This window comes from Cotesia typhae, unplaced genomic scaffold (genome assembly GCF_013202065.1).
Source record: "Cotesia typhae breed Kobodo isofemale line unplaced genomic scaffold, CoteBio_Ctyphae scaffold_45, whole genome shotgun sequence".
Lineage (NCBI taxonomy): Eukaryota > Metazoa > Arthropoda > Insecta > Hymenoptera > Braconidae > Cotesia > Cotesia typhae.
In genome coordinates, this window is record NW_027423777.1 from 1,657,987 (window position 1) to 1,675,092 (window position 17,106).

General features: G+C 29.5%; 1 protein-coding gene across 1 annotated transcript in view; it reads left to right on the forward strand.

Moving 5' to 3' along the window:
• The first annotated feature begins 7,061 nt into the window (after positions 1–7,061).
• The window catches only part of LOC141536900 (protein pangolin, isoforms A/H/I/S), a 56,897-nt gene continuing 46,852 nt past the window's right edge, over positions 7,062–17,106 (forward strand). Inside the window, exons 1-2 of the mRNA XM_074257689.1 lie at positions 7,062–8,243; positions 8,311–8,383. Of these exons, the coding sequence (XP_074113790.1) occupies positions 8,094–8,243; positions 8,311–8,383 (223 nt within the window). The 5' untranslated portion in view covers positions 7,062–8,093. The remainder of the gene's footprint in view (positions 8,244–8,310; positions 8,384–17,106) is intronic.

A 17,106-nucleotide genomic window follows, 5' to 3' on the forward strand; every position in this document is an offset into this window, starting at 1 on the left:
ATAATAATTATTATTATTTTCATAATTCCTAGCAACCTTCAGTCACTATGCGACTGCCAAGATTTACAAATTATTATTAAGAAAATTTAAGCTTAATGATTTTTTGATATTTCTGATCGCATTATAGAAAGTTTGGATACTTTTGAAATAAATTTGAAAAATAATGGAGAGAATAAGCGAAAGAGAAATTTAGTATAGACCGGGTAGCTCAAATGGTAGAGTAGCCGATATGTCTTCGGAAGGTTCTGGGTTCGAATCCCAGTCCGAGCTATCTGAATTGTTTCTCGCATATTTTATAAACTCACATTAAGAAGATCCTCTCCATATTCCTTTCCCATCAAGTATCCTGTTACGTGAATGTGAATCGCTTCACGTAATAATTAACCGTAACTTCCTATTCTTTTCCTCTTCACAGTATTATTTCGAAAAAAAAAAAAAAAAACAGGATCAATTACAAATACTTTAATAAATAAATAAGACGGAACAAATCTATAGAACAAACAAACTATTCAAAACTGTTCCAAAAACCTAATATAAAAAATTGACTATCACTGAAAAATATATAAAACTGTAAAAAAGCCCAAATTCTTATCAAGACTTTTTTGATGATAAAAAATTTAACCATAAAAATTCTTTTCAAAATAATAATTTTCTCGTTAAAAATTTTTCCTTACACAGAAAGAATGAAAGTCTTGAGTCAAGCGTAAATTTTCTTAAATCAAGAAAATCTTAGGGAAGATTGAAAATTTCTTGAACGAAGTTAAATTTTTTTAAGCCACGAAAATTTTTTCTTGCTCCAAAATAACTTCGGTCTTCGTTATAATTTTCTTGGTTCAAGAAATTTTTTTTTTATGTGTACTCTCAATTATTTAAATCATGAATGACTATCGTTAAAAAAATATTAATAGCGAGTGAGTTTTACAAGGTGTTTTGTTTGCGTCCAAGTCTTTTCAGTGATCAGCTATTTGGGATAAAAATTTTCACCTTGAGAAAATTTTTCTCTTGAATATTTGATGCCCATTTTATACTATTTTAGATATTGAAAAAAAAAAAAATGATTCAATATTATTTGATCCGCCAATTTGACATGGTAGTCAATAAAAATATATTATCGAGATGTTTAATTTTTTGGAGCAAGAGAAAAGTTTCTCAAGGCAAGAAAATTTACTTTTATCAAGAACTAAATTTTTTGAAGCAAGAGGCTAAATTTTTTTACAACAAGAAGATTTTTTTGACTTAAATAAATTTTCTTGGATCAAGATACGTATTTCTTAAAGCAAGAGAATTAATTTTTTTTGAATAAGTGAAATTTCTTGTGTCAAAAAAAATTTTGTTTTTTCGCTCAAGAAAATAATTAAGAAGAAAAATATTTTCTTGACTCAAGTGAACTCTTTTTTTTGTATAGTAATAATATTAAATTGGATGAGTCTTAATTTATTCATACGGTCATTATCTCATCACACTTGTACTTTAACTGCAATTATAGTTTTATTGCATTAAATATTTCAGTACATATTGTACATACAAAAAAAAAGCGAAAAGATACATTAATGTTTGAAAACCATCACTAAATATGTTAATTAAAAAAAAAAATTGTCTTCAGTACTTTTACTATAAAAATGCTGCATATCTTCTCTTTGTTAACTATATTCACGTTATTTTAAGCGTCATTAAAATAAATCACGAGAAAATAATAATAAATCTGTTAACATGGAACAAACCAGTAAACATTTCACAGCACACATAAACGTCATTGTCAATAATATACAGCAAAAAATCTAAAACAAAAAATAATTTATGAATTACTCATATAATTTGTTATCCAACACCTCATTACTTTGCACGCAATGCCTTAAGTAATTTATAACTATAATTTTTATTAAATTATCACTTTGTTAAATTAATTTCCCTGATAAATTTATCATTCAAACCTCTGACCATTTATAGCTTTACCGATGCATCAATTAACTAATTAGCCAATTTGATAAACAAATTAATTAACAAAAAAGAACTTTTAAAATATTTCATATCTCATATTAGTCAGTCTAGTCTGCCCTCTTTAGTAGAACTTAGGTACCTTCTACAAACTCTAATGGTAACGGATTTTTGTAATATCAACTAATCAATCATCGATCAATTAATTGATTGATCAATCAAATTTCAAACTTCCCGCTAAAAAAATTGAAAATTTTCAAAAATCGGGAAGTTATTATTTTACCCCGTTTTCCGAAAATCGAGTTTTCACCAGATCTTGACGTTTTGAGGTCCTAGGAAGCTTCCCTGACTATTTCCGCGATGGTGTCTGTATGTCTGTATGTATGCATGAATGTGTGTATGTATGTAAACCTCTCATAATTTTTGAACGGCTTGGCCGATTTGATCGCGGTTGATGTCATTTGAAAGGGCTTGACCAAACTTAGATTTTGAATACAATTTGGATCGATTACGACCGGTAGATTTTGAGGAATCTTAAAAAAACTATGAAAAAAATTTTTTCAAATCAAGTTTTTTTTTAATAACTTTTAAACGGCTTGATCGATCAATTCCAAAAACTAATCAGCTCCTAACATCAAAAAACCACGTCGATCGCCATCAAGCCGGTCAAAATCGGCTGATTCGTTCGTGAGTTATCGTTGACGAAAGAAATCGAATAAAAGCGTTTTTTTCAAATTACACCGAAGCTTCCGGTCTTATCAATTTTTGTTTAAAAATGTATCATAGAATTTGAAAAACTGCGTCGAATGCCGCCAACCGCGTGAAAATCGGTTCATTCATTCAAAAGTTATTGCGGTTTGAAAATTCAAAAAATAGTGTTTTATAAAACTTCTATCAGACTTTTGAGCTCGGAGAGCTCAAAACTACATCAAAATTATATTTTTGAGCTCTTCGAGTTCAAAAATGTAATAAGCGCAATTTTTAGCGCTTAATTACAAAAGTAGTGGGAAGTTACAGAGATGGCCTTCAGGGTCAACCGTTTTCCTAATTTTTTATTTTATTTATATTATAGTTATTCTTCAGAAGAAATAAAACCTCAAACTCACGTGAGTTTTCAAGCGGAAAAAAATATTTCACTGAATTTAAACATACAAGATTGTTAAGAAGATTAATGCAGTAAATTTTAGCATTGCAAATTAAGCCGCGATAGAAAATGACAGAGAGTACACAGAGGCCAGTGGTGATGCTAATTAAATACGAAAATTGGGAGGTAGCGAGTGGACAGCGTTAATATCACCAATAATCAAATTATTCCATTTCAGTGGACAGATATATTGTATATATGTATATATCTGTGTGTATATAACTAGACATATATCGGAAGCATATATGCGTATGGATGGTCCATGACATCGTATTTAGTCAATACGTCTGTACTTACTATTTATATACACTATAAAAATGTTATTGTTATTAATTATTGATGTCAATTTTTGAATTTTAGTCTCAGCTTGATGAAAACATTGGAATTTAAAATCTAAAACAGAAAAAAGAATAAAACTTTTTAGCAGTTTTTATTTAGAAAACGATTTAATTACTTTACTTAATAAGAACATTATTTGCTTGGCTGATATAATATTGAGAAAAAGTATTTCTTCTCAGTATTATGTTATTTAATAAGTAATCGATTAATTCCTCAATGTACCTGTAACTTAGTTAATTAGTAAGCTACAAAAAAAAAAAAAAAACATACCATCTATAGTCTATTTAATTTTCGTGAGTAGAATTTTTTAATAATAATTCTTTATAATGTAAAAGACTCAGTTATTGACACTGGCCTAGCTGTTTGACACTTGCAATTTTATTCTAATTAAAAAAATAAAATATTCTCAAAAAACCAATCATCTTAAAGTTTATAACTTAAAAATTATGTTTATTAATTTATTAGAGTTGTTTTTTTTTTAATTAAAATAAAATAGCTAGGCCAGTGTCAATAACTAGGTCTTTTAAATATGTTAGTTAAAAATCTAAAAATGATAAAATGTGTATCGTTTTTAGAAGTTAAAAAATCAATTTAGATTAACAGATATCCAATAGATATCATATCACTCTAATAATTTTAGATGAAAAATATAAAAATATATCATGTAAGCAAACTATTCGTAACGTGATTGGTCAAATATATCAAAGCATAAAAATATATGCAAATCCTAAATTCATGCGCGCGCTTGCGCGCGCAAATTTGAATTCTATTTTCTTTTATTATACAAATTATTACAGACAAAGAAAAATCGAAAAACTACTTTATAAATACACGGAAAAAAAAAAAATTACAGTATATAATATAACGTGGCGCTTCGTGATAAAAACTGGAAAAATTGCAGTTTCAGATTTTAAGCATTAAAGATTTTATAAAAATTATATTGTAAAATGTAATATTTACATTGAAAGCTTTGAAAATTAATATTCAAAGTTTGAATTAGAAAAATGTTATTTCGAACTGTAATTTTTCTTATTTTGAATACGACAGGACACTTATTACTATTTATAATGTAATTTTTTAAGTTTTTCTTTTTTCCGTGTAGTAATAAGCGTCACTTCGTAAAAAAAACTAGAAAAATTACAGTTTGAAATAACATTTTTTTAAATTCAAATTTAAAATTTTAATTTTCAGAGCTTTTAATGGAAGAATTACATTTTTACAATGTGATTTTCACAAAATCTGTAATAATTACAATTTAAAACTGTAATTTTTCCAGTTTTTTTATACGGAGCGCTACGTCACATTATATAATGTAATTTTTCTATTTTTCTTAATTCCGTGTACTAGATCAGTATTAATTTATTTTCCTCTATTAAGACTCAACAATTATATAGGCCGATGAAAGGGTCACTCAATACAAATATTTACAAATAGTTAATAATTTTGGCAGAGTAATAAGTTTTTTTTTTTAATCGTTCGATTCTACTTGAACCAAAACTAAATGAATCAATTAAATTCAAATTAATTAATTAAATCAATCAAAGCTTCAAATTAATTAATATATTAAGAAAAATATAAAACAATAATTATTTTGAGTTTCTGAAAGTCTGATTTTCGTCAAGTTTTCTTCATAATCTATCGTTATTATCAAGAAATGATCCTGGAATTAATTCACGAAAAACAATATTTAATCAAATCGATTATATTTTTTTTTTTTAGAAGACTTAAAACAAGAAAAAACTTTCTTGAGTCAAGAAACGAAGAATTTTCTCTTTATCGTAGAAATATTGTGTATACTTTGTGCTTCTTTTAAAAAAATGAATTATTATTACACAGAAAAAAAAACTTCTTGCAACAAGAAAATTTCAAGGAAGATATAAAAGTTATTTTGGAGCAAGAAGAAATTTTCTTGGCTCAAGAAACTTTCAGAGACATCATTTAAGAAATTTTTTATTTATTTATTAAGAAAAACCCAAATTATAAGATATCTGTAATTTTTTTTAAATAAACTGAAGTTGATAAACATCTTATTATTATTTTTTTTTTTAATAAATAATTACTACAACGAAAATATCATAATAAATAATAATAAAATTGTAATGATTTTTCCAACTTTAACTTTAAAAATTTTTTTCATTCTATATTAAAAAAAAATCTAAGTATACTGTTAATGTCACAAACAAAAATTCATACTTTAAATTATATATTGAAATTCTCAAGCGTTACATAATTTTTTAATTTTTTTCATTATAATTAAAAAAATATCTTTAATATCTTTAAAAAATTGCACTTGTAGTTTTTTAAATCTTCAAGATCTAGAATTTTTATTTTAATTTTTCTGTAATAATTTTGTCAATAAGAAAAATCCTAAACTGTTACATATCTGTAAGGAAAATTTTTTGACGAGCAAATTATTATTTTGAAAAGAATTTTTATGGTTAAATTTTTTATCAAAAAAGTCTTGATAAGAATTTATGCTTTTTTACGGTTTTATATATTTTTCAGTGATAGTCAATTTTTTTGGAGCAGTTTTGAATGATTTGTTTGTTCTATAGAGTACTTTTTGAGTGTGAATAGATCATAAGCTACTGTGCAATTAATACCTGATATTTGATCTGAGTTTCTAAATATTTATATTTATATTTTACTAAAAGTTTGATATTTTATTATGTTGTTTCATTATATTACATTATTACTTAAGTTTTTGATAAATGCAATTTGCAATGAGGTTGAGTGATTTACGTTGATTGAACTGTTCAAACATAATTTGGACTTTAATAACATATTTAAACTTTCAATTTTTATTTTTACATCTATTTTTTTTTCTGATTGTTTTCATAAAATGCTATACTCTGTATTATTTTTGTATGGACGGCCGCAAAAAGTTTCAACTTCATGGTCGATGAATAAAGAAACAATAATAATAATAGATAATAGATTTATTCCGTCTTATTTATTCATTAAATTATTTGTAATTGATCCTGTGATAGCACTATTATTTTTCAAATTTATTTCAAAACTATCCAAACTTTCATTTACATACCTCAAATTAAAAAAAAAAAGATTCTTCATAGCAACAAAACTTCTATAATACTTGCATCTAACCTCACTTCCAAAAACCAAGCCCTTTCCATTTAAATTTCCAAAGTAAAATCTATCTTGAATAAGTGTAAATCTCGGACTACTGGGTGGTCGTTGATCGTCCAAACAGCAAATAAAATCCCCGAGTAGAGTTAAATGGACTACTCATTTCTCGTAACGTCATATGACGGTGCAATGACTACATATGACGGTCTCATATAACATATAACATATAACATATCTACAACAGCACACACACATAATACTCAGATATATTACAAATACAGATATATTTATTATTTATACACATAAATACATACCGCTTGAAGTTCGCGGCTTTCCGTAATAGCTCGCGGATCTTCGGTTCAACCGGCTGGCAATGCTCATGGCTGGCACTACTGACTAGTAGCTTCTCTCTCTCGCTCTCCGAGTTCCGAGGTTCAGTTTCTTCTCTTTGTATACTCGGCGCGGAGGGAAGCCGCGCAGCGAATCCGTCGTCGTGATTGGTCCACGCGTGGGAGAGCCGCCCGCCCGTGGCAGAGCTATCCGGCCGGCAGTCAGCACCGAGCATCCAGGTCGAGCGCACCGCGAGTGTTGTTATTTTATATTTATTATAAAATATAAACAATAATAAAATAACACTCACAATAATAATAACTTTTTAACTGCTCGGCGCTTTTTTAAATCTGAAAGAAGAAACATAAAATTAGTAAAATTAAAAATAATAATAATAATAATAATAATAATAATAATAATAATAATAATAATAATAACAACTTTAAAAAATACTTACCATGTAACTAAAGTTTTAATTTTTTGAGAAGAAATTTTTGTTATTATTCCAAGAATTAGTTTTTTTTATTTTAATAAAAATTTATTGAAAGAAAGAAGATATATTGCCGCGCAATTGGCAGTATGGCATGCCGCGGGTTACTGACGAATTCTCGCAGTGCTGATCCAAAGTTGTTGTTGTTACTGTGTGATGTGTCAACGGTGTCGACGATACCGGGTAAGAGAAACAAAAGCCCAAGTGTTTTCTGGCTCCTGATCTGAGTGAAATATGAATTCCGTTTATTTTCGGTAAAAAAATTTGTAGTTTTTATTTTATAAAAATAATTATTAAATAAAATAATAGACTTACGTTTTCTTCGAGCACCGTCATGTACAATTTTTCATTTCTTCTCAGTGATAAGTATAAATTTCTTCAGTATTGTGCTACAGATTGTCCTAGTCTGTACACCCTCGCTAGAAGAGAATGAAGAAATAGTAATAATTATATTTATTAGAGAATTGATTTTTATGTAACAAGTGTTTTTAGGAATAGCCATTGTAAAATAAGGTGCAGTGTTTTTAGGTTAAGTGACGATTTATATTAATTAATTATTAATTAAGTAATTGTTAAAAATTAAATTTAACTTTCTGCTAACCCTTTCTTCACTCTACTGCTATACTTGTAGGTATTGTTGTAAAATATTTGTTTCATATATATTATAAAGTGGAAAAGTGTGTGCGGTAAAATAAAAGAAGAAGCTGGTGGAACGACGCCCGATCGGTCCCGTCGGCGGACGGTCGGCGGTTTGTTATTAACAGAATAATGCCGCACGTGAGCAGCAGCGGCGGCGGAGATGATCTCGGCAGTGAGGACGAGGTCAAGGTTTTCAAGGATGAGGGCGAGGACGAGAAGAGGTCCTCCGAGAACCTTACCGAGGAGAAGAGCTCGCTTATCGATCTCACCGAATCAGAGGTGCGAGTGATATATTATCAAGTATTTTTATATTTTTGAGTTTGTAGTTATAAAGGATGTTTTTCAGGAAAAGGGATCGCTTGCGGGAGCTGCATATGCAAGTAAGGCCTCCTCGAGGTCTGATCTCAGTCCGGTCTTTGGTAAGTCATTTTTTTTTTTTTGGTTTTTATTTTTGATATCTCATTTTATGAAATGTGAAATTAGCTGATTTCTTTGATTGGAATTTGGTAAATTTTTTATGAAAATGGTGGACTTGAAGAAATGTTTTTGAAGAGTTTGACTTTTTTGATTCGTCAGAATAATAATTAAAACGAGAAAAATTTATAGTACTGAAATCAACAAATATACATGAATTGTTGTCAAGAAAATTTTAGAGTAAATTTAATGGTTAAAAATTGAAGAAAAATTTAAATACAATTTTTTAAAGATATATTCTGGTAATATTTGAATTATTTATTAAATAAAACTAAAAAATAATTTACTGACTTAAGTTTTATGAGTTTTTTGGTAGAAATTTAGTACATTTAAAGAAAAATCAGCTTTTCTATAAAGAAGAAATGTATAAATTATTTTAAAGACTTTGATTTTGTGGAATGTAAAGTTGAATTTATAATACTGAGATAACAGACATCTAATCATTTTTAAGATTTTCTGAAACAAATAAATTATAAAAAAGATCAAAAAAAATTTTTTTTTTAAACTATGACTGTAATTACAAAACTGTATTTTTGTAATTCTAATTTCTTCATTGAATAAAACTAAAAAATTGTTGATTTCAGCTTGAATAAAATATCTTAGCTCGAAAACTTTTTTTCTTCAAGGAAATAATTTTCTTTAATTATGTCTTCTGAGTCAATTCAATTTTTTTATTACTTTTAATACTTTTCTCTTTGTGATACATTCATAATAAAAATTCACAATTTTAAAAAAAATGAAGCTAATTTCAGATTTATACAAATTTACGAAGTAATTGCTTAAAGAATTATTAAGGAAAAATACAGTAATTTAAATTTTATCCATGATAAATTTTTGAATATCAAAAATTGGTAAAATATTTTTAGTTATTTCTTTAGAAATTAATAAAAAATTATTTGTAAAGAAGTTGAGAAATTTCTTGGAATTAAAACCTCTTGGAATAGTAGAATTGAAGGTTTACTGTTTATTTTTCCTAAAAAATTTTTTATTTGTTCTACAATAACAAGAAATCTGTTAGAAATACTCGTCTATAATAATTAGTAGCAGTATCATAGATCTGTACGGAAAATAATTGTAATTAGTAGTAAAGAGATTGTTTGAAGTCGCTTGATGGAGATTTCGGGCAGATTTAAGTTGTTTCGGTGAAACTGACTAATTGTTGGAACATTTACTGTCACACATGCTGCCAAAATGTGTACTCGGGGTTAGATTTATGCACTTAGATACTTAAGTTTACTTAAGAGTCAACCAACCCTGAAATTACTTGCATTTTAAATTAATCTTACCGACTAATTTACAACCGCGACTGCAGTTTATTGCCTATTTATATTTATATTCGTTTAGTTATTCTGATACTTAAAATTTCTTCTTTCCCAAAATTGAATTATTCTTCCGTAAACATTTCAAATAACAATTTTCATTAAAATTTATAGTAATTTCAATATATATAAAAAAAAAAAAAAAAAAAAAAAAAAAAAACTATTTTCAAGATTACTATTTTAAGAAGTAATGAGATTAATAACTAGTTACAATACGTAGCTGTGTGTATGTATGTCTAGTTAGTAAAGATACACACATACATGAAAGTTTACAACTAAAAAGGAGGAGTAGAATAAGCAGCAGCTAGCGGGCACTCAAGTGGTTAATAATCCGGTGATTGGAATGGCCGAGTAGAGTGACGGTGGTCTAAAAGTTGTTCGCCGAAACGAGACATTTGAAACTTCTATAACAACCGTATACATTCATTACTTTTTTATTTTATTTCTCAGTATTTTTTGTTTACTTAAAAACCTTTTTACTTGTTCTATTATTATTTTTATTATTATTATTACATGTATTCATGCACATGTGTAACGCAATACCAAAATCCTGGATAAACAATTCTCGAGCCATAATCTGTAGCTGCAATTAAATTTAAAGATAACAAAAGGACCCAATTTGAAATTATTCACTAATTGTCTGCCAATTTTATCTTTATCAATATTTACACTAAATTCCCAACAAGAAACATAATTCTATGGATGTAACACCTAATTGTAACAACAGAATTGATTTCTACTTTTAAATAGAACTATTATTATTACTTATAATAACAATTATTAAAAAAAAATGTTGAAAAAATGCAATATATAATTTGGGGCTTACTGTAAATATACAAATTTAACATACGAGACGTCTGGGCTCTGAAATGTAATGTAAAGCCTGGCTAACAACTAACAACTCAGGCCAATGATATCTCGTTGTGCGAAGTAATTGACGAGTTCGCGTGTAGGCGGCCGTTTATGTTAGATCGCCTGGAGCCGAGCTGTACAATATGGTGTTATATTCATATATTGTAGGGTGTATGGTGTAGTGTATGGTAAATTTGAGATTAAAGACTAAAACCAAAGGCAGTAGTGTTGAGGATGGGATGCTAAGATGGAGAAAGAAGCTTACTTTAGGGAGTATTCGTGAAATAAAAAATAATAAGACTTACTATACCGAGACCAAGAGAAAACAAGAGGCTGCATCACCATGAACTTGCTACGAATACCTTTCTGAACACAGCTACACCATATCAGATCATCTCTCTTGCTCTCAAGAACTCACTTTAACGCCTACTGTCTCCCTCTGTTTGAATATATTTTTTTTCTCATTTCTCTGGCTCCTTTCTACGCTTATTGCTTAACGGGTGTGCGAGATTATTTCAATTCTTGCATAAATTCGTAATTAAATATTAAATTTTAACACTTTTGTCTTTTATAGAGGTCTTGTAAGACCATCAATAACTCTTTTTTTTTTTTTTTTTTTTTTTCTATGAAAAATTATTGTAGTCATTGAAGAAACTTTTCACCCCCTTAGAGTTATTAACAATTCCATCCTGTTCCAACAAGACCTTTAAAGAAAAAAAAAAAAACCAAGTCACCAACCCCTGTAGTTTTTTAACTGCGGCCTTTTCCTTCATCCGGACATATCAATGTTCAGATGAACGAAGTCCGTTTTTCACCATGAAGATAACAATTTAGCTAGTTGGAAACTTTGGGAAAAATCGCTCAGGAGGTTCCTCTGCCTGAACCCTCGTATTTATAAATATATTTAGTGACAAATGATTTTAAAAAATGAAAGCAGACAGGAGGTTTGAGTTGAAATGAACCTTAGGAAAAATAGCCGATGGGTAAATGGATATTGGTGGTCCTAAGACACCCGGTATACCTTCGAAGCGAACAAGAGACCACTCTCGATTGTGCTAGGGAGTTAAGGTAGAACCTCTACTTCTACCTGCTCGCTAACGAGCCTACCTGCTGATGCAGTGGTCCTGAGCGCCGAAGAGAAAGACAGACTACAGTCCCTTTACCTTTAGCTTTAGCTTTACCTTGTCCTTTTACTCAACCAACTAAACTCAACTCCCTATTCTTATTCTCATTCTCATTCTTATTCCTATCGCGATGTAAGGGCCTCATACTCGGGATTTTTTAGTTGTATTCTCTCAACGGATCTCGCACTTTAGCTCCTTGTGGAGTTGCACCTTCCTTTATAAACAAAATTTATACGTAAACCATTTTTCCAAGAATCTAAGGCTAAGGGTAGATGAATGAATGTATCATTATTATACACATAAACGTTTTTTTTTTTGGGAACACAGAATGGATTATCTTTTTCTTTAAATTCACCTGATATTTTTTTCCCCTCGCTTCAATGATTTTTTTTTTTTTTTCGTTGCCGATTTAATTTTTGTGGTATTTTTTTGGTAACGGACTCTGGTATGTACATGCTACGGAAATAATTAATTATAGAATAGAGTTGTATCAGAAAATGGTGAATGGTTGACAGGAAATCAGGTTCCTGACCCATGGCAACACGTGCTCAACACGTGGGTCATTTGATTCACATCGTCACGCAATGTTACGACTCAAAAATACATGTATGTATAATAAATTATACATTAAACGTTTATTTTTGTGCTAGGCGGGGAATTTAATAGACTAAAACGATTTGTTGCTGTTAATTAAATAAAAATTTTCAATTATTGGTGATTAGAAAATGAAAGATTATTTATATTTATATTTTCGGGGCGTTGAGGGGTGTGGATGTCGACAAAAGATTACTATACATTACCATTGTCACATTATTAAGATAATTTTATGCCACAAGTTTGTATTGAATAAAAAATACCGACAGGTCAATAGTTTAAAAGATACAGCTATTTAAAGACTCTGAGGTAATGCTTATTCAAACGATACACTTTTGGACGGCTGTAACGACGAAAAAAAAATTTTTTTATATCTATGGATGTATATATTCTATGAAATAATAAAAGAGTGAATCTCAAACAAGTTATCGTTAATTTTTTTTTTTTTTAGAAACTTTTTAGTGTGACAATTTTAACATCTGCTGGTGAATTTGTCTGTAAAAAGTTAACTTCATTAGGTTTCCTAGTGATTCACATCCGCTTGAAATTAATCGATAATTTATATAAATTTTAAGCGGAAAGCGAAAAAAAAATGTTGAACGTAAATTAGATAAAAATAACTTAAACACACTGAATGATTATTTGCAAAATTTATTGCCTACATTTATAATGGAGAGTTATTATTAAAAAAATTTAAGGGCATGTTAAATAATACAAAAAAATGAAATGAAAAATATGATAAAAGTATCATTATCATGTTGAAAAAAAATTTATTGGTAGTAAGGATAAGAAGAAGATGATGAAGAAGAAGAAGAAAGAAGCCAGAAGAGAATAAGAAGAAGAAGAAGAACAAGAATTACCGATTGAGGGGCGTTGATAATTACAATCGGGTGTATATATGTATTTATGTATGTTACAAGAAAGGGAGGATGATTATGATTATATAAAGAATGTATTATGGTTAGGCAGAAAAGAAGATGACTCGAGTGAAAAGGATAAATGCTTATAGTATGTGTGTTAAGAGAAAATAAAAATAATAATGATAAGCAATAAAAAAAAATTTTGAAGAAACAGAAAGAGAGAGAAAATCGGGGTAAAAATGAATGGAGACGAAGAAATACATATTGGGAATGAGAATGAAAGGCAAGAGACTGGAATATAAGAAGAAGAATAAGAATAAGAAGGAATGGCAGCAGTAACTGCGGTATCGGTCGAGGTTAGCAATCTGTGTAGTGTTTTACGACAACTATAAATATGGCCATAAAGCTCTTTGTTTAGAGCAAGTCCGGCGTTTGAGTCTTTCTGAGGATATTTTGCTGAATATTATTTTGGACACTTTTATAAAAGAAAATTTTTTATCAAAAATTCATTTTTTAAGTATTGTTTGCTCATGATTTTGAGTAAAAACACGTATCTTTAGACTATTTAAAACTTTTTTAAAAAATTTTATAATCTAGTTTAAATTTAATCGTTAGTTTTTATGAGCCTTAATATATTCCACTTTATTCAATAAAATTTTTGTGTCGGAAAATATTTAATACTCTTCTATTCTTGAAAATTACTATAAATTCATTGGTTATTTCAAAATATTATTTTTTTGAATAATATATCACAATAAAAGTCGTTTTGTTATAAAGAAATAAAACTTTTGTGAAGCGACTTTAAATTCAAGGTTTCATCTGAACTTAATGTATACAAAGATATTCCAAAACTTCACTTTCTTTTTCAACTGACTTCTTTTCTTAATTATAACTTGGGAAAAAATTCTTAAGTCTAAAGAAAAAAAAATTCCTATATCTTAATTTGTTTTGAAAAAACGGTCACGAGATACCTCGGGCATTTAAACCCATGTTTTCCTTAAAGTAAAGAAAAAAATATGTTTCCTAAAAACCAGACCCTAAAACACTTACAAATAAAACTAATCTTTCCACAATCTTAAAAAATAAAATATGTAGTAAAAATTGAAGAAAAGAACAAGTCATCAATTTTAATCTTAGAATCTTGGACATGGAATATTTTCCACTCCAAATTTATATTTTCATACATACACAACTTTGTCCACATATTTTCGGTCCTTTTACGGTAAATTGTCTGGATTATAATTTTTTTTTTTAAATTTAAAGAGGCTCTAACATAAGAATAAGAATACGAGACGTTTATGGAAAAGGAAGCTTACAAATAAATAAAAAAAATCTCCAAGAAACGATTGGGTACATAATAAATAAATATATAAAGAGATATATGTATAAAGTATACAGTATAAATACTTATAAGAAGTTGAGTTAACTAGGACTAAATATGGTAGCTCCACCCGGTCTCGGTAAATAATTGTATCTTGTAAAAGAAGCGGGACTAGGTAACCAAGGATTTATATGGGCGTAACCGACGGGACTCGACACTTGCTCTCAGGTGCACTCCACACATGATCTCCTCGGTCGGTGTTCTTTGTGCTAAGAACCACAGACAAGTGTAGGAGCAAGTCTGCTGCATAGAAAAAAATTTCCACGAATACCACGAAAGATCGCGGAAATTTGAGTAGAAAAACCTGATTGACCATCAATAAATGATTCACCAACAAACTATAAAAATTTGGCATTATCATCGATTTGGGCTCGAGTATTTATCATCCAGTTATCCTTGTGATAAACTTTACCGGTCGCACAGGATTGTCCACGGGTGTCAAACTTATCGCCTGAGCCTGGATCCTCGAGTGGAGCCAGAAGACTCAACAAAGACCGGTTATAGTTATAGTTAGTGTGTCAGTGTTTAGCTGTGGTTGTCTTGCAGTACAACAGCGACGTCTTTAAAGAATGCAGTATTGCGGTATGACGAGGATAAATATGAGAAAGGAGTAGTGTGGGCGAAGGTACTTCCAGTGGGTTACACCCTTCCAAGTTGTTGTACAAGTCCTTTATTTTATTTGTGCCCCAATCCAACTAAACCAAGACTTCTTGTGTACTTCTTTCGTTGTCCTTGTCCATCATATTCTTTCTGCAGTGCAGAAGCGGATTCTCACTCTTACTCTCACTGGCAGCACTTCCACTCCTACAATACTGGCATACCAGGCCCCTTTGGTTACTTTGCCTTTATTTACCTGATCCTGGGTATCCCCGAGGCCACGAACTCAAAACTCCGACACCTCGTGGCCTTGCGGCGTTGTCGCTTCAGATTTCGCACTGCCGTTAAGTTCGGGGACGATTTTTTACTCACTGTTAAGATTTTTGTTTATAAATTTTATGATCGGGTATGTCTGTACTGGATAATTATTGTTATTTTATTAAACAAAGATAATTGTATGTATGCAGAATGAATTTGCAAGCGGATGTATGCAGTTTTGGACATGCTTCCGGTTTAAAAAGTGAGAATGGGTAAAAGAAGGTCGTTGGACCGAAAATATCGTCTACACGTGTGCTAAACTTTAAGCTCGGCTTTAAAACTTGTACGATAAATTCTTTACTTCGTTTATTTCTTTCTGGAAATAATCGCGAGCACGACTAAACAGCCCGAGAAACCTTTTTCGTTGAGATTTTATTTATTTTAACTTCCAACTGCCATTGTTGCCTCGGAAAAATATTAATCCGTATAGAAAATTTTTTTCAAGAAAAATCTTGAAGTTGTCTTGAAACTAGAGTTTAAATTTCTGACTCAAGGATAAAAGACTTTAATTTTTTTTTAAATTTAAATTTAAAATTATAAAAAAAAAAAATATTTCTTTTCAACTAACATACAGAGATGCTACCTCAAATTTCTTTTCATCGAAGATTAGACCCCGATTTCATAAATAATTACCGATGTTTTAACTAAACAATGACTCGGCAAAATCGTAAATCTAAACGTATGATTTGTAAAGCAAAATATGACATTAACACGGTCCTTTCTCGTATTTCTTGTCATAGTATTATCACACAAAGTTATCTTTTATTTAACATTAACATTCATTGTACATATCTTACAAGAGAAAAAATGAAAACTTAACTTTTATCTCCACACATGCTTAACCTTATCTTGCTTGACTTATTTATTTTTTTTTGTTTTTTAAGTTTCATTAAACACTTTTAACCCCTGCACACTAGGCATAACGTGCCTCAACCACGACAAATTCACTTAACATCTCAGTACGTTGACCAGAACGAATGAGCACGTTTCGTTGGAAATCTCACGATAATTTAATGCCATGTTGTCTTTGTTCCAACATTTGTTTTCAAGTTTAAAAACTTTTTTGGTACAACTTGATCCATTTGGACTTAATGTAATGACCTCTTAGTATTGCAAACGCGTAAACCCACAAAAAAGATAGATGAAAAGTAAATAGATGTATAATGAATATTGAAATTCGTTCGGGCATTTTTCGGACACTTAAAAATATGTTCCAGATCGTCTAAAAGGAAAATAAAAGAAGTGTTGCCGAATGTAAAAAAATAAAAAAATGCTTTTGACAAATCGGCAAAGGGATTGAACAAACTTAAGGCACAAAAGACGATGAAAACATTGAATTTTAGTATAAAACACCGATTTACCGTCGATTTCTCGGTAAATCTTGACGGGTGATATTTAACTATAAAAAAAGGCCGTGACTAAAAGCAGTTACACTTGTTGCTGTTGGTTCTTCGTCTCGGGGGGACTGAATGTTCAGGGATTCTGAATGTTACAAAACATTAAAATAGGCTAACACTAAAAATTCCACACAGAATCCATTGGTACGTCCGTTATACTTTCCTGTAGATTTTCTTATTCTTTACTCGGACAAAATAACACCACATCGAGAGAAAATATGCTAGG